General features: G+C 40.0%; 2 protein-coding genes across 5 annotated transcripts; one reads left to right on the forward strand and one right to left on the reverse strand.

Annotated features, from left to right (window-relative positions):
• Positions 1–1,267: 1,267 nt before the first annotated feature.
• ccdc3a (coiled-coil domain containing 3a) lies at positions 1,268–17,841 on the reverse strand. Of its 3 annotated transcripts, none has more exons than XM_079622450.1 (6): positions 17,777–17,841; positions 17,506–17,619; positions 10,608–10,804; positions 8,457–9,098; positions 7,571–7,745; positions 1,268–3,362 (listed from the first exon to the last, which is right to left on the reverse strand). In XM_079622450.1, the coding sequence occupies exons 4-6, from the start codon at positions 8,822–8,824 to the stop codon at positions 3,075–3,077; spliced, it is 831 nt and encodes a 276-aa protein (XP_079478576.1). In that variant the 5' UTR covers positions 8,825–9,098; positions 10,608–10,804; positions 17,506–17,619; positions 17,777–17,841; the 3' UTR covers positions 1,268–3,074. The 3 variants fall into 3 exon arrangements, with proteins under 3 accessions (XP_079478576.1, XP_079478575.1, XP_079478577.1); XM_079622449.1 differs by having other exon boundaries at positions 8,457–9,117; XM_079622451.1 differs by lacking the exons at positions 17,506–17,619; positions 17,777–17,841 and adding an exon at positions 15,918–16,281.
• Positions 10,696–17,698, forward strand: optn (optineurin). 2 transcript variants are annotated; one of them, XM_079622447.1, is made up of 14 exons: positions 10,696–10,981; positions 11,760–11,902; positions 12,183–12,376; positions 12,452–12,598; positions 12,681–12,745; positions 13,692–13,802; positions 13,895–13,973; positions 14,173–14,288; positions 14,710–14,859; positions 14,970–15,054; positions 15,944–16,099; positions 16,193–16,335; positions 16,412–16,497; positions 16,585–17,681. In XM_079622447.1, exons 2-14 carry the CDS (start codon positions 11,779–11,781, stop codon positions 16,689–16,691), a joined length of 1,563 nt encoding a protein of 520 aa, XP_079478573.1. In that variant the 5' UTR covers positions 10,696–10,981; positions 11,760–11,778; the 3' UTR covers positions 16,692–17,681. The 2 variants fall into 2 exon arrangements, with proteins under 2 accessions (XP_079478573.1, XP_079478572.1); XM_079622446.1 differs by having other exon boundaries at positions 10,728–10,981; positions 11,750–11,902; positions 16,585–17,698.
• Positions 17,842–17,909: the final 68 nt, after the last annotated feature.

Raw genomic sequence — 17,909 nt, forward strand, 5'->3', positions numbered from 1 at the left:
TTACTTCTTGTAAAACACAATTTCTGTCTCCTTTAAGGATTGCAAAACAATCCTTTTCTTCTTAAAATTAATTGATGTTGTGATTTTGCAACACAGTGCGTTCTAATGTAGACGCTATCAGCCATTATCGAGTGACCAAAGCCTTAACACTGTCTTCAGTTAGTCTATTTCTCTGGTTCTTAACTTCACAGTCAGCGTCCATCATCAGCTCCTGCTATCAACCTCTGGCCTCTTAGTTCCTGCTGTTTGATCACATCTGCAGCTCAAAGACTTTGATAACCGACTCAGACTGTGTTGAAAGTGGACAAATGTCAATCTGGTATGTTTTGTATTGGGATCAGCTGGGGTTAATGTTTATCTGAGGACTGTGTTTGCTTGGGTTGGAGTGAGATTGAACCGTCTTAGATCTATACGTTCACCACTGTCAGCATGCTGATATGCCGTTGTGGTAATGTTTTGTGTAGCGGCAGTTGAAAGACTCCTGCAAAGTTCAATATTAGTTCACAACGAGTCATTTTTGTTGATTCAGAGAGCCTACAACTATCTGGGTTCAAGAATTCATGAAATCAAAGCTACCGTCTATTTAATGTGTGTTCAAAACAGAGGATGTACACTCTGCCACATGTGATATGAGTCTGCTGGGTTTCTGTCATATGGAATAAGAGAAATGTTTAAGATTTGGGCTGTTTTTAACATTTCTTATGTTGCATAATGCATGCAGTGTTCCATTACTGGAAGAATTGGGGGTGTAAAGATGAAAACTCCTGATGTTCCTGTGTGTGTGTGTGTGTGTGTGTGTGTGTGCTTGGTCCTGGTAAAAAAATGTCCCCACAAAGATGCCAATATCTGAAATCCTTGTCATTTGGGACATTTTTTGGAAAACAGCTTATAAATCAGACTAAGTGATGTTTTTTGAACATGTAAAAATGCAGAAAGTCTCTCAGAATTGAACTCAGACACATGTTAAACACATTCTCTCTCTCCCCTTCCTCCACTCTCTATCTCAATCTGCTCAGCAGATGAAAGGAGACCGTGAGTGAGGATTTGCCGTCACTGGATCGTCTGCTTGATAACAGAACCTGTGATGCATTACTATCAGCCTCAGAAAGGAAGAATCAGATGTAATGTAATTCAGTGCAATCACAGTATCTGATTGTGTGCGTGTTCTCACTTACCTCTGATGTGTGTGTGTGTGTGTGTAGTGGAGCTTTTTTTTCTTAATTGGAATATTAGCTAGTTTGAAAATGAGAGTCTGATTTAAATTTTGAGTTAATACATTTTTATTTTATTTTGATCTTCACTTTAAGACAAATAATTTATTAAAAGTTTATTTGAATAATTGTAAATGCATCAAAATGACCAATGTTTCTTTAAGAGGGCAAATTAGCTCCGCCCCCCTCTAAACACGTTTGCTTTTCTTATATATTATACTCATAAGTATACTCATTCATCCGTCTGCACAATCCAATATCCGCTGTCTCAGACTTCACAGAAGTATGCGCTAACTGCATTTGTGCTAACACTTGAGTTTTACAATTACAACTAAAAATACTTTGAAGAAAGACAGACCAATCACAATCCAGTATGCAAATATTATGATGACAACACTGCTGTCTGTTACATCTTAAATGCTGAATAATGTTAGCCTGGGAAAACCCAGACCACTTCCGGCAAATTTAGATTTGCTCTGCAAGTGGGTCTGGCAAAGAGCCCATTGAAACCCATTTCCAATCCGCCGAAATCGCGGCACCAATCAGAAACGTTTTACACGATGACGACAGAGCAGAGACGGTGACGCAGATTTTGTACATTACAGAGATGGATGCCGCCGTGGAACATCACAACATCACTCGTTCGAATCAGCTATCGCGTCTGTTTCAAGCGATTTAAAATGGTCATTTTCGTTAACACAAACAGAGAATTGCTGAGAGTCTCGAGATGTTTCTCCGTCGCTCTGCATACGTCATGTCATTCATCGCTCTGATTGGTTTTAGATCTTTCCGACGTCCGTTGGTGACGCCCCTGTGGAAATGAATTGTCTATGGAGCTTTGCCAGACCCTTACTCAGTTACAACTGAGAGGGTCTGGGTTTTCCCAGGCTAGAATAATGTAACAATTTTCAAACTTTCATCTTACATTTCTTACAAACTATAGCGTTTACATTTGGAAGCATAAGGGGCCATTCACACCGAACGCATATTTGCGGTTAAAAAACGCAAGATCTAGAGCAAAAGATCCAAGATCTAGAGATTTATTTCAACTTTGATTTACGCTGATTTATTCAGCGCCACGTTTTTACAATGCCCGGTGAGCTGAAAAAGACGCGAGCGCAGTCAAACACATCCGTCTATCGCGTGTTTATATTGAAACAAGTTCTGTGTGAAAGACATCGTCACTGTCAGTTATATTTTGAATGCGTAAACATTCTGTCAGAGAATGTCAATCGGAGATTTTCAGTAAACATGGTTTTATTGTTTTAAATGCTTCATGTGGTAGCATCTATATTATTTGGCATATATATACATATATATACTTATGAGTATACTTATATTTTATTCAAAATAAAAGTCACATATTTTTTAATATGACAGAATTAACCCATCTACATTAGGTTACACTAACAAGCCATTTTTTATAGTTGTATCAGAAATAAAAGTATCACTTTTAACACTATCATCTTTAAAAAGCATATTAAGTTCAAGCTTACTCTTTTAGTGTCAACATTAAAAAAATTATGTACAAATCATTTTAAGCATTTGGAGCTAAATTAACTACTGTGGAGAGAACAAAAATGTCAAATATAATGTATTTGAAGACTGCCCTGCAGTCAATGCATTACAAAAAGCGAGTATATTTGTCTTGTTTTCCAATAAAAATGTCTCATTAATAGCGTCAATCACTTTTATTTTGATACATTTATCAGAATACAAGATAAATTGTTTCATGTCATCTTGCTTCTTAAGTAAATGTATTTTTTTAAGATGTTGAGGTATTTGTCCTGGAAAACCAGATAAAAATACAGAGTAAGAGAAGCACTTTTTTTCCGTGTGTGTGAAGGTGTCTGTGTGATGAGCTCACAGTCCATGTGTGTATCTGTGGCGTGGAGGGCTGTGTTGGGGAGGAATGGCATTGAGGTGAAGTCCTGCACGTCTCTCCGCCGTCTTCACGAGCTCCTGGAGCTCCTGGCGTTCCCGCTCTGCGCGGCGGGACGCCTTCCGGGCTTTCCTCAGAGAATGCCTCAGTTTCCCCACTCGTTCTTTTAACTGTTTATTCTTCGTCTCCAGCTCGGCCACGCGCTCCTGGAGCTGTCCGACCCGCTCCTCCTCCTCGAACAACACCTTCTGCACGGAGGAACACAGCAGCTGAAAGAAAAAGAGAGAGAGAGAAGGTCACTCAGTACGTTATAATCAGAGGTCTGTGCATGCATTGATAACCTGACCCTGTGGAATGAAGGTCAATATACAACATGACATCATTTCCAGCCTCCGTCAGCCTTATTATTTCCTGTTGAGCGCTGCCTTTCTTCTCTGGGCCCCTACAGATGCCAGCGTGTGTGTGTGTGTGTGTGTGTGTGTGTGTGTGTGTGTGTGTGTGTGTGTGTGTGTGTGTGTGTGTGTGTGTGTGTGTGTGTGTGTGTGTGTGTGTGTGCGTGTGTGTGTGTGTGTGTGTGTGTGTGTGTGTGTGTATGTGTGTGATGGAGGCAGTTCAAAAGTGACATGCTGTCATGCCCATGGTAGACACAAGTCGAGGCATGCTGAGTGTGTGTGTGTGCATGTGGAGTGTGTGTGATTGCTGTGTGTATTTGAGCATGTTCTCCCTGAACAGCGGAAAGGTCTAAATCCCTATTGTAAAGGGCCAAATCTGAGTGTCACATGATGTCAGAGGTCACCACATGAGCTAATTGCACAAAAAACGATGTTGACTGTGAACACAAGTTACATGAAAGTGAATGGAGACAGATGCTGTGAAGTTCAATAATCATTTTTCAGTGAATAATGACTTAAAACGTCAGTCTGTTCAAGCAATGACTGCATTTAAAAAAAAAAAAGCATTACTCTAGACTTCAGTGTCACATGATCCTTCAGAAATAATTATAATATGCTGATTTGCTGCTCAAGAAACATTGGTTATCATGTTTAATATTTTGTGGAAACCGTGATACTTTTTTCCAGGATTGTTTTGTAACATTATGAATGTCTTAACTGTCACTTTTGATCAATTTACTGCATCCATGCTGAATAAAAGTATTGATTTACTTTATTAATGAATTCCCCCCTCTCTTCCCCTCACAGACCCCAAACGTTTGAGCGGTAGTGTATAAGTTTATATAATATGTTTGTGCACTTTGTAAAAGCTATTCTTGACCAGAGAAATAAGGAGTGATGAGAATAACTGTTGTTGTGTCCTACTGTCCAAACAAAACACACACACTGCTGTAACAACAACAGCTTCTCCAAACTCCACGAGACCCAGAGGCCGACAAGTGGACACCAACACACCTAAAACAACACACATGCTGAAATAAACACCGCTGCTCATTAACAAGACCTTGTGTTTCTTCTTTTGCTTGTGTAACTATGTAAACAGCTATCTAGCAATGCAACTTAATATGATATGATTTCTTCTTAACGTGGGTGATGTGTATTTACAAGAGCCTTTGCTTTCAGACACAAACTAGACCCAGATGTGGTGGTCAGTGAGTCGTCTATTACAATAGAGTGTGTTTAGAAATGATAACAAGACTAGATAGATAGACAGACAGACAGACAGACAGACAGACAGACAGACAGACAGACAGATAGATAGATAGATAGATAGATAGATATAAATTGTTTTAAATGGGACACAAGGATAACAGACAAACATGAAGCCACACACACACACACACACACAGAGAGAGAGTAAACACTACATCAGCACAACATGAAACCTCCGGTTAAACGTTCTTGAAGTCAAAAGCTTCTCATTATGAAAGCATGGATGACGTTGAGCCCAAGCTCTTCAGAATCCATACATGATATTTGATTAAATACATTATATATTCAGACATTGTAATGCCTAGCAGTGGCAATGGTGGTTTTTTTTTGCATTTGTCTGAATCAGATTAGAGTTTAATAAGTATAATGGGTGTTTAAGATGGATGGTCCAGGAAGCAGGGGGTGACATAACACACACCGTTCTGGCTACAGCCACAAGAGCACAAAGTCCCTCAGGCAGCCTCAATCCTTTTCCCACAGGAAAGCTCCTGTTTTAAACAGCTCTTATTATCTCTCTGATAATCAGCCCCACCTGTTCACACACACACACACACACCATCATTATCTTTATCTTCTCTCTCTTGCGTCTGTCTCTGTGATTAGTGGTGTCGCTGTATGTCTTCTATGATCTGAAATACTTGAATAAATGTAACATTTTTAAAAAATGTTAAGGGTTCAGAAAAGATGCAGTTAATAAAAATTAAATAGTTTTCAACCCATATATTCCTTTATTGCACATAGACTGTCACATCTGTTTAGCACAGTGGACATCTGTTAGAGGAACCCTGCACCTCCTCAGGTCACTGCCTCGTCTGTAGACATGCACGGACACACACCGTCTGCATGACGTACTGTAATCTTCATCATCAGGAGACTCGGCGGATGTCCGTGAACACCGACCCAAGTTTTGTGTCCGTGCGGACAGTGTGTACAAAGGCACATGTGCGAGTGATTTGAACATTTGAAAACAAAAGTCAATGACACTTTATTTTACAATGTCCTTATTACACGTTACATGTAATAACTATAAATTATGCATAATTACATGCAACTAACCCTAAACCACACCCTAACCCTATAGTAAGTACATGTAGTTAATTATTATTACTCAGTACTTAAATGTATAATTACACTGTAACACAGACACCTGAAAATAAAGTGTAACCCAAAAGTCCCACTTCCACGGTCCAGGTCTTTCCACGTTCACGGCCAAGGGGCACAAATACTTTTTCATTTGAATGTATATGTTTGTCTGGAAGGAAAGGGTGATTGCCACTGGTTTACTCTCTGTTGGTATATTACACTCAATAAATCTGAAACTGTCCACCCTGAGCTGATGACTGTTTTTGGTAAGATGAAGTGGATATTTATCTGTACATTCAGGAATCTCAATGTGTTTGTCTGAATATAAGCCCCTCTCTCTAGACAGCAGACCACCGTCCGAATGATGAGCGCCTCTGTGTTTGAATGTACAGCAGGCTAATCTCATCAAGGCAAACATAACTTCCACCACTTGATACTGTGTGTGTGTGTGTGTGTGTGTGTGTTACATCCTCTCAAGCCCTGCCATAACCTCTGAGGACCCCTGACATTCCTCCCATTCTGCATCGAACCGTCCACATCAAACACATGATTTATTATCCTTTCAAAACCCACCGCCGTTTCCCCAAGAGGATGTTCACATGTCCATCTGACGTCTCCCTCACTCTTTCTTTTTATATTAAATCTCAGCTTTATTTTCAGTGGCAGATGCGTGTGTTTAGGTGGGATAGGCTGTCCTAAGTGTGTGTGTGTGTGTGTGTGTGTGTGTGTGTGTGTGTGTGTGTGTGTGTAGGTAGGGCAGCTCTAGCTGGGAGGTCTTTAATCCGGCCTCTATCGAGCCGAATGAACTCTAGAATTACCTCAGCCTCCTACCGTGATGAACAGTCACAGTCGTCAATACAAAGACTACCAAAGAAAGGGACTAGTGTGTGCTGTATGAACCAGGAGCTCCATTTACCCATGAGAACCTGAACATGTTACTTTCATATTATTCTCACTTCCTGTGACACGTTTTTGGCTGCAGCCAATCAGATTCCTTGAGTCATTATTGCAGCAGTTGTTTTGTATAGTAATTTGCCAAGTAAGACATGTTCTGTTTTTATTATGTCATTTTGTTGATCCTGGAACAACATTCCTGTCCGAAAATGTTATCCTAACCCTGTCCCTACCCCTAAACCTAACCCTACCCTAAACTTATCCCTGAAATCAGAGGGAAATGATAGGAGAATAACACTGATGTAGAAGCACCTAACCCTGTTTGTAAGCCTAAACTTGACAAACTCTAAACTTGTCCCTCAAATCTGATTGGCTGATTAGAAAGTTTTTCCAGGATCAACAAAGATGCTGATCTACGGACATATTGTACTTGGTGAAATCACGTTCGCTGTTAGTGCAGTACTACTGGAATGGAAATTGGCTGCTGTTTTACTGTTAAAGCCCAGGTAAAATAATGCAGTTGTGCATGCAGACACTCCTGTCTTTAAAAAAGGCCTTTTACGAGCCTCTTGAATTTACAACAGAGTCGTTTCAAACCAGAACGCACTCTGAACGTCTGCCTGTAACGACGCAAAGCTCACATATGCATACTGATGTCCACCTTTAGCAGATTCATGCCTTTCAATTCTCTTGACAAGGTATACAGTTTTCTGCATGCCAATGTTAAATCTACATAGTTCAGAACGAGCTCATTTATCTATGCAACTCTAGTGCATATTGAACACGTGTGTGTGTGTGTGTGTGTGTGTGTGTGTGTGTGTGTGTGTGTGTCCTACCCTGCTGTCTTCCTGGCTCTCCCAATCACTATTAAAGTTGTGCACCGTCTGTCCAGCAGAGCAGTTTGAGAACTGGAAGAGGCTGGAAAACAGTCGTCTGTTATCCAGCGTGTCAGGGAATATGGCGTCCTGGAAGTTAACTCCATGAGGGAGGATGTTGTAGTTTTCATCCATTCTGCATAAAATACACACACGTTTGTTTGCATATAATATATTGTACTATAACATGCAATGTTTGCATCTTCAAGTTAAAAGAGGCACCCCAATCTCAATACTCATTTTATTAACTTAGATATCATAAATAAAAGGTCATTTTAACAGTTAATTTCAACTCGGAATAAAAGCAGTTCAGTATGGGAGTAGAATGATTCAATAACCGCCACTTAAAGGGATAGTTCGTCCAAAGATTAATATTCTGTTATTAATTACTCACCCTCATGTCGTTCCATATACTTGTAAGACTTTCGTTTCGGTACACAAATATTTTTTATGAAATCTGAGAGCTTTCTGTCTCATTGACAGCAACGCAACTACCACTTTGACGCTTCAAAAAGTTCATAAAGAGAGATCGTAAAACTAACCCATATGATTTGAATAGTTTAGTCCAAATTTTCCTTAAAGACACGACCGCTTTATATGATGAACATATTGAATTTAGGCTTTTATCCGCATACGTTTGTGAGTCATTATGTGTTTTTACGCGTCGAACTTTAACGCGCAAACTACGCGTAGTTGGCGCGTTGTTTACGTGTTAAAAGTCACGTGTTTTTGAGCTTCCCGGGGTTCCATAGAGAACCATACACCATGAAAATTATTATTTCCCCCGGTCCAAACTTAAGTTCAGAATAAAAACTGGTTCTTTGTTTCCAAATAGAAGTGAACCCACCTAAGGAAGAATATGTAGGAGTTGTTTTCCATCACCGTGTGTGACTGACAGCTGAAGTACCCAAGTCCCGTGAGGTTGAGGCGCGAACCCGCGGGCACCTCCAGCATGCTTCCCCACGCCTGGTCGCATAGCAACTCCACCTCCGCCGCGTACAGCAGCGCGTCCTCCGCGCGCTCGTGCTTCTGGTACGGCAGGTAGTTGTACAGACTGGACGCGTACGGCTCCACGTGGATGGCCAACACCTTGGCGTACACGATGATCTCGGCGAGTTCAGCCCGACAACCCTCGCTCAGGGGTCGCCACTCGCTGGGTAGCTGGCATGCAAACGCGAACCCGAAACCCAGCGTCAGCAGAAGCGCAATGTGCATGCTTCCCGTGCCAGTAAATATACCCACGCGTAAAAATGACTCGTTCACGGGTTCAGTGGATAGGCAATGCAGTAAAGGCACCCGTGCAACGGCCCGGGGTCAGTTCACATAGTCCCGACCTGTTCAGACTGCTGAAGGTTCACAAGAGTTCCCACGTCCTGCTCCTCCTCGATCCATCATCACCCCTAAAGTTCGTCTCAGGCCAATCGGACGCGCTGGAGTTTAACCAGCCAATAGACGCGCTGCATCCTGCGTCCATCAGCCTGCTACATTCCTGGACAGAGGACAGATCACTGCCCATGAGAATTCACTTTAATCACCAAAACTGCTCTGAAGAAAAATGTATTGGGCCATTGACTTTTCAGTCATGAAAAGGTTTATTTTATGAGATTGTCTCTATTGTGTTGCCCCTTTAAACGTGTTTGAAACCTATCCCGTAAACCACTTCTATGACAATAATAAACTTTATTTTCTATAGCGCCCTTTAAAAGTTACACCTCAAAGCGCTTTACAAAAAAATAAGATCAAATAAAACAGAAATACAATAATATAAAAGAAATGCATTCATAAAAGTGAATTCAGATAAAAAAAAATACAAAACATTACCAAAAACAATTCAAGAAGCTATAGAAGATAGTTAGAAAGTAATCAAATAAAAGCTACCATTAATATTTTGTTTATGGAATTAAATTGTGGAACACTTTAATGTTTGTAAATTTAAGAAATTGTATAAAGAAAAAATACAGGAATGTTACAAGAAAAATTATGACTAATGCTTAAAATGATGATAATTAAGTGTAAAGAGAGGCATTACTGAAAATGTTTGGTGTTTGGGGTGGGGATTGGGGTTGATTGATTCATTCATAAAGCAGCTGTTTTGTTTTTAGTTTCGTTTGATGTGCACAAATAAGCGACAGGTATTATAAGATTTTCTTCTTCCTGCTCCTTTTTTTGTTTGTTCGTTCATGCACGTGATGAATGAAGAATTAAACATTTATGCATGTATGTATGACTTGTGCAATAATACATAAATTAAAAGTAGCTTTTATTTGTAGCATGTAAATATATACATTATGTTATTTTTTACTCATTTTGTTTTCCATGTGACCAGAGTTTGCAACATAAACAAAGTAGCAATTATTAATATAAATAATGTTTAAATAACATTAGCAGTTATCCTGCGTTGATATCAGTGTTACAAAACGATTATTTTGAAATATTGAAAGTACAAAAGGTAAACTTGAATTCAATGTTTGGCTGTATGTTTTTTTCTGGGCAATAATGATGGAGATATCAGCTTCAGTCTCCCCTATAATTATTAGGTTACCAGATTTTACTATTTGCCAAATTCACACTGGAAAGATGGCACAGAAGCGCTTGTCTTCACACAGACTGTTTAATGCTGCTCAGAGATGGCATAAATGCATTTACACAACAATTTTAACGGCGTATTGTTATACTAGGGGCAGAGGTGTGAGAGCATCATTTAGTCTGGCTTTTATGCTGCTTTGCGTTTTCTTTCACATATTTTTTAGCAGGAACAAAGCAGCCTTAACTCAGCTGTATAAAGCCTTTAGTTTTAAACGCATCTCTGTCTCAGTGGCTCCATCTAGTGCATCAACAAAGTCCTTACATTACAGGGAACTCCACTTTTAATTATAATTATGATAATGTAGGCAGCCAATTATCACCGCTGTTGTTATTGCTATAGGCCTAGCGTTTTATGCAAACCCCATAAATAACATGCAGTGTATGGAAGGAAAAAGAAAGGTTGTATCTTCACCTACGACATTTCTTGTCATCATGTAAATAGGAAAGAAAGTATGACCCTTATACTAGAATGATACGGGTGTCGAAAATCCCCTCCGTTTGCCCCAGTTCGGAGTGCGTCACTGCGTCATGTGGGATGACCGTCCTCAGCAGGGCAGGCGCAGGGAAATCCCGGAACGCGCCCTGACATCACCGTCAGCTGGTTCAGTGCTGTAATGTAGAGTAGAGTCTTATGACAGTGGATAGACTGTACCTGTATAACGCTTACTGTATATAGACCAGTCCTGCTGGATCACAGATCCGCGCGCTCAGCGCTCTTCACTGACGTCTACAACAGGAAACGAGCATTCTCAAAACAAGTTGGTGCACACCAGAAGAGAACGCTTTGTGAGTATCGCATTGCTCTTAAATATATAGTTATTTAACGCTTGGCATTTAAAAAAAGTTGTGTTAATATGTTGCGCACTTATGAAACACATTAGAATGGAGATTAACGAGTGTTAGTTCATTTCTACTGCAAATGTCTTCGTTAACTTTCGCTTTCTTGTGGCATCACTATTGGGTGTCTTGTGAAACGTCTCGGGTGAGAACAGTCTGTCCAAACCAATGTGTGTATTTCACAAGTTAATACAATGAGATGTTAAAGGACTAGTTCTCTCAGAAATGACTGTCATCATCCTTTACTCACACTCTTGTCATTTAAATCTCGTATGAAGTCTCTTGAAGCCATACGATAGCTTTGTGCAGGGTACAGAACGAAATTGAAACCATTACTCACCGACAACCCTCCAAACCAGTGAAACGTTCAACTCGAAAACCTTATCAGTTCGATTGTCATCGAATAGTTCAGGATTATGTGATTTGGATTAACTGATAAGATTCGAATTTCTACATTGCCTACTGTGTGTGTGTGTTTATATAAAATCTATTTTAAATATACTTGTTTTAAAATATACTTAGTGCATATAAAATGTATTTCACTTTTTACTCATTACATTTTATTTATATTTTCTTTTTGTAGATGCTAAAGCATATATTCGCCTAGAATTATAGTCTGTTCAGCCTATGTTTCACTTTTCATTCTGTGCTGATGATTGCATATTTGAGAGTAAGCCGTTCTTAAACGGAGTCATGCTGTGGTATTTCATAACACAGCACACTGTAGCTCAACAGACACCGAAAACATGGCATCTGGTTCATCGATGATGAACGGGGACATCAGTCACCCTCGCGGGTCCGGCCCGGGGAATGTAGAGGAGACCCTCCAGCAAATGAACACCCTGATCAAAGAGAACAGAGAACTGAAGGGTGAGATATTAAAAACCAACCCTCTTCCTGGAGGCACACCAACAGTGCACATGTCGAATGTCTTCCTTATCTGAGACATTTATTTCTGGTCTTGGAGTCTTGCTAATGATTGAATCAGGTGTGTTTGATTAGGAAGAGTTTGAAAATATGTGCTGTTGAAGTGCCTCCAGGAACAGGGTTGGGAAACACTGATTTAAACCGCAGTGTCTCAGTCATAATCTCAGTACATAAACACGCTCCATCACGCACAACAATCCAACGGCATTATGTGTATCAACAGAGGCCCTGAAACAGACTAACGTGTCCATGAAGGAGAGATTTGAGGGTCTGTCGGCATGGAAGGAGATGCAAAAGGAGGAGAGAGGCTTCCTGGAGAAACGATTAGAAGAGGCCAAAACCAAACTGAACACGATGGATGGAGAGAACGAGATGTTGAAGAAACGAGTGGAAGAACTGGAAAAAAGTGGAGCCGAGGTGAGCGAAGCGAGAATCAGACAGCCCAGAAGTATATAATCAATTATAAAGACTAAAGTTGAATATCTGCCGTAGTGTTTACACACTGAACTGGAGGCGCTGAGGGGTCAGATTGGTCGTCTTCAGGCTGAGAAGAATGATCTGGTAGCATTGAACTCCGAACTCCAGCTCAAAACGGGACAAGGTTCACCTAGCGACTCCTTTATCGAGATTAGAATAGCTGTAAGTATGCACATACACACACAAACACAATGAAGGGACAACATGTTGCTCAATTTGTCTCAGTCTGTACTTTCTTACACAGGACGATGATTTAAAAGTGACCAGAGATTTGCCCAGTACACAAAAGGACCTATCTGCGTTCTGCATGTAAGCACTGCGATTTAAAGGCTTATTGTTTTAATGCTTTTGATTCACTAAATTGTTTATTTTCATATTTAGCTATAGTTTGTTTGCTAGAAAGAGAGCTAGATCTGACAATGCCTCTTTTGGGGACATTCAATTAAACTAAACATTACATGTTAACATTATAATAAATAAAACAAATACTTCAGGGTGTGTTCACACTTGTAGTTTGGTTCATTTGGTCCGGACCCCCCAAAAAAACATTTAGTCCTGGTCTGCATTGCGTTCACATTTTAACATTGAACCTAAAGATACCGAACCTAAAGGCATAAGGATATGTTCACAACCTGATTGGTTGGTGTTTATTATGTATATTTCGTGACGGAACTTACTGTGTGCTGGCCTAAATGCGCTTGTTGTATGTGCGTACCCTACATATGGTATTTTGAAGAGCTTATAAAAATGTGTAAAGGAGTCAAAACAGCGGCAGGAATCGCTCTATCACACACACACAAACAAAGATCTGCTGTGAGGAGACGCGGTTCTGACGCCTGTACTGAACTGAGATGCGCAACATTGCAACTATGACTAGAAAAATCTGTCCTTTTTAGGGTCGCATCTTGTGACATAATATCCGTTTTAGGTTTGTTTACATGTCTTTGGTCCGTGTAGCGATTATATTTCAGTTGAACCGCACCAAAGTGTGTTTGGAAGTTGACCGAGACCCATATTTTCAGGAGTCTCGGTTCACTTGTTTAATGCGCACCAGGGTTTGGATGGCAGAGTTCACATTTATTCAATTGACCCGCACTAACAGGGCAATCGCACAAGGGTTCGTTTTAATCCAACAAAACATGCCAGGTGTGAACACACAGCCTAAGGTAATCATGGTTTGTCTAGAGTAAATACTTAAACACAATAGAAGCCTATAGTAGGTCATCATTTTGATAACATATGTGTGCGTACACAGGTCAAAGGGCGAGTCGGAGGAGCAGACGGTCAGGCAGCTGCTTCACTCCCTCAGAGCAGAGACTGATGAGAAGGAGAGACTGCAGATGACGCTTCAGGAGGCACATGGGAGGTCGGCCATCTTTACACACACCCTCTCAGAAACACAACTTCAGGTGTTTCAGCTTCTTTTATTGTATGCTGCGCATATGTGTGTATTTGCAGAATTGCAGAGTTGGAGAACAGACTGGAACACGCTGACAGCAGCGCACAGACGTCTCTCCCCTGTACAACCGAAATCAATGTAGGAGAATCAGGCTTTTATAACAATCCATTTTGCAGCATTTTTTAAGTAGTTATTTGATCAAAACATCCATGTGGCTGTGGTCTTTGAGGACAGTCTTGTCTGCGAATGTGAAAATTGTTTAGAGTGTGGCAACAACTTTGAGTTTACATTTCATTTGAAGAAAGCTACCAATTTTGTGTATGTTTGTTTCTGTCAGTCAAGCGCTGAGGTGAAGCATCTGGAGGAGCAGTTGTTGAAGCTCTGTAATGAACTGAAACAAGCTCAGATCAAACTAGATGATGCTGAGAACATGAAAAGAAACCTGCAGGACAGGTCAGAAAGCCAGTCAACATCAGCCTTATATGCATTTTTTTTTTTAATCATACACTACCTGTTAAAAGTTTGGAAACATTACAATTGTTTTTGTTTTTCAAAGAAGTCTATAATGCTCACCTAGGCTGCATTTATTTAAGCAAAATTACAGTAAAAATTCTTTATTTATCTAAAAATGTAAAAAAAAATAATCTAAAATAATATTAATTATTTTCTATTTTAATACATTTAATAATGTAATTTGTTCCTGTGATGCAAAGCTGAATTTTCAGCATCATTACTCCAGTCTTCAGTGTCACTTGATTTTGCTCAAGAAACATGTAATATTATTACTTTTAACGTTGAAAACTGTTTTTATTTTTTACTTTAACCTGAAGCTTTACAAGATCTATAGCTCTCCAACCTCCTGCTCTGTCTGCAGGTGTAGAGATTTGGAGCAGGATCTGGGCACCTTAAAGGCTCAGCTGGGAGAGAAACAGAAGACCCAGGCTGAGAACGACTGTCTGAAGGTTCAGATGGAAAGTCTCCAGGCTGCTATTAAACTGGAACAGAAGAAAACTCAGGATGAGAAGTGAGCGCAGCTTGTTACGTCCATCTGATGCCCACAGAAATGCAGTCGATTGCTGGAGCTATCTAAAGGTTTTGATAATAATCACGTCTCCTTTTATCTTTCTTGTCCAGAAACAACCTAAACCAGCTAAAAGATGCCTACACCAAGCTGTTTGAAGACTACAATGAGCTCCAAGAGGAAAAGAAGAAGAAAGAGGTACAAAATGATGAAATCATCAATTTGGATTAAAGCTGAAGTCGGCAAGATATTTTTTTTATCATATTCACTGAAACCGACGCTATACTCCAAAAGAACAACATAAATCAGCCGGTTTTAGAAAAAAACCCGCGCTTCTACCTCCACCTGGAGGGTATTATTTGTTTTGCAAAAATCCATCACTCCCGGTTCTTCTGGTCCAGTCAGCGCAGGGGGGGTGTGAGATCTGACTGTCCATCACAGTTCGTGCACACGCCACAGATCCCCCCTCCCCCACGTTACAATATCACATGCACACGCCTGAAGTTTGCAGGTGTGTTGGATTGTACGAAACGTGATGGGGAAGAGAAAGTCTTCTAACAAGTTTCCAATTCCTCGGTTAACAAGCAGAGGTAGGAGGTCCAAAACAACCAAAGAAAAGAAAATGATGCTTCGATGCTGAAGAGACGGGCACGTTCACAGAAAATCTGGTGCACACGCACTGACGAGCGAACTCGATGGGAGGGTGTTCGCGGTAGATGGGGAGGGGCATGAGAGTTGTAACCATTCAACATTTTGGCTAAGTCCCCTCAATCTACCAGACTTGCCGACTGCAGCTTTAAGTATTAAACTCACTCTGTAAGGGAGACTTTTGCATGGGGTAGTACCAGCTCCCATTTAGCCTACTTTAGAAAAATGTAAATCTTCAGCCTCACATTTATTTTTTGCATTTGGCTAGATGCTATTATTTAGGTTTAACTGTTAACTGTCATTTTTGGTAGGAAGCAACTTTGCTTGCAGCTAAATATTTTTTATTGAAATACAATTAGCTTTAAGGCCATTCATTTTGTATTCTGAGGGTTTTGATGATTCATGTTTCTTACCTCATTACGTACGTGTGTGTGATCAGGGTAGTGCATCACGGGAAGAGTACGATGACCTCCAGACCAGGTTTGCTACGGCTGAAAAGGCGCTGGCAGACAAACAGCTGAAGATTGATGAGATGAAGATGGAAATCTTCCAGAAGGAAAAGGAGCTAGATACTATCTCTGTTTTCCAGGCTCAGGTACAAACGATTGTAATATCATGTCATGTCCGCTCACTTTATTTTAAGCTCTTCGCGATCTGTAAAATGTATTATGTGTTTTTTTGTGTACAGGCAGAGATATATTCCTCAGACTTCTATGCAGAACGAGCTGCTCGGGAGAAGATTCACGAGGAGAAAGAGCGTTTGGCCACTCAGCTGGACTATGTGAAGAAACAGAACAGCCAACTTCAGGAGGAGATGGAATCACTTGGCAGGTACGTCATAAACTTAACTTACCCACTCACATGTGACTTCTGTGTCAACTTTAACAGAATTGTTTTCATGCTTCAGGCATTCCATGAGCGAGATGCAAAGAAGACATGTGCCACGTGGGGCCAATCCACAAGGCCCCACATCTCCACATAATCTGCAAGGAGGTAGAAGTAGTCCCTTACCTTAAAGAGTCAATTTCATGCTACTGTAATAGCGAGAGGACAATTTACATGGACCTCTTTCTTTCTCAGGTGATTGGCAGCAGCAGAATATTCCAGACCATGCTTGTCCCAAATGTGGGGAAGTCCTACCTGACCTGGACTCCCTGCAGATCCACATCATGGATTGCATCATCTGAGCCTGTTGCCTAATAACCACACCAGATCCCCCCTATATGTGAATGAGTGGTTTGATAGCTTTACCTTCAAGCATCCTGAAACATAATGCTTTAATAACACAGGTCTATAAACCCTGCATCCTAAATATACTGTACATTATCAGTCTGGATGGTTTCAGATCATTAGATTTACTGGTCGAGGGTGAGAATGAGCATTTAATCAGAATGGTTGGATATATGGTCTAAATATGCCCTATATAACAGAAACAATTTATCAGTCAACAATTAAGAAAAAGTATATTATGTTGCAGGTGGGCAATCAGTGTGGCATATATTACAAAAAAATCTATTAATCTGTTGTGGGCGAATTACATTATTCATTGCAAAAATGTTTTTGTTTTAGATTAACTTTGAATGTTCCTGAGAGAATCATTTATTTAAAAGACTTGAAGCCTCATGTTGGTTAGTGGTTAATTATATTTTCATTATACTCTCAATGCCCAACATTATACAGACAGATATCAACAGATAATGTTTTTTCTTCATTTTATTTGTTAGATCTGTTTAAATGTTAAAGCACTTTATCATGGTAAGATTTGGGGTTATTTTGAATATAACAGTCTGTCTGTTAGTTTGGTTGGTTAGTTAATACCTACCTAAATCTAATAAATAGTTTTCTGAAGTTTATAATATTGTCTTCGTCACATGTGCTCCTCTAGATGTTATTTTGTGTAAGTAACGTTAGCCCTGCAGTGCGATGCATAATCTCAGCCTTGAAATGCATATTAAAGGACTAGTTCATCCAAAAATGACAATTCTGCCGTCATTTACTCACCTTCATGTGCAAATCCTTATGGTTACTTTCCGTGGAAGACAAAAGGACATTTTTGAAGTATATGTATGGTCACTCTTGTCGATGTAATGAAAGTGAATGAGTAGCCTATGGGGACTGTCACGCAAAAAAAGACAAAAAAACATCACAAAAACATAATAAAAGTGATCTGATACGACTCTAAATCGCTATTTATTCCTATAATAGCTTTATGTGACGAACAAACTGCAATTTAAGTCGTTATATATTATAATCATTGATGAGCATTTATCACCTCTTGATAGCTTTTAACCGCTGCCGTCCGAATCGTGAGTGAATCATTATAAAAGATTCGACTCTAACGATTCATTTACTTTTTTTAGTAAATAGATTAAAAGTATTTTATTAAAAAGTAAATGAATATAGCC

The sequence above is a fragment of the Phoxinus phoxinus genome (assembly GCF_949152265.1).
Source record: "Phoxinus phoxinus genome assembly, chromosome: 9".
Lineage (NCBI taxonomy): Eukaryota > Metazoa > Chordata > Actinopteri > Cypriniformes > Leuciscidae > Phoxinus > Phoxinus phoxinus.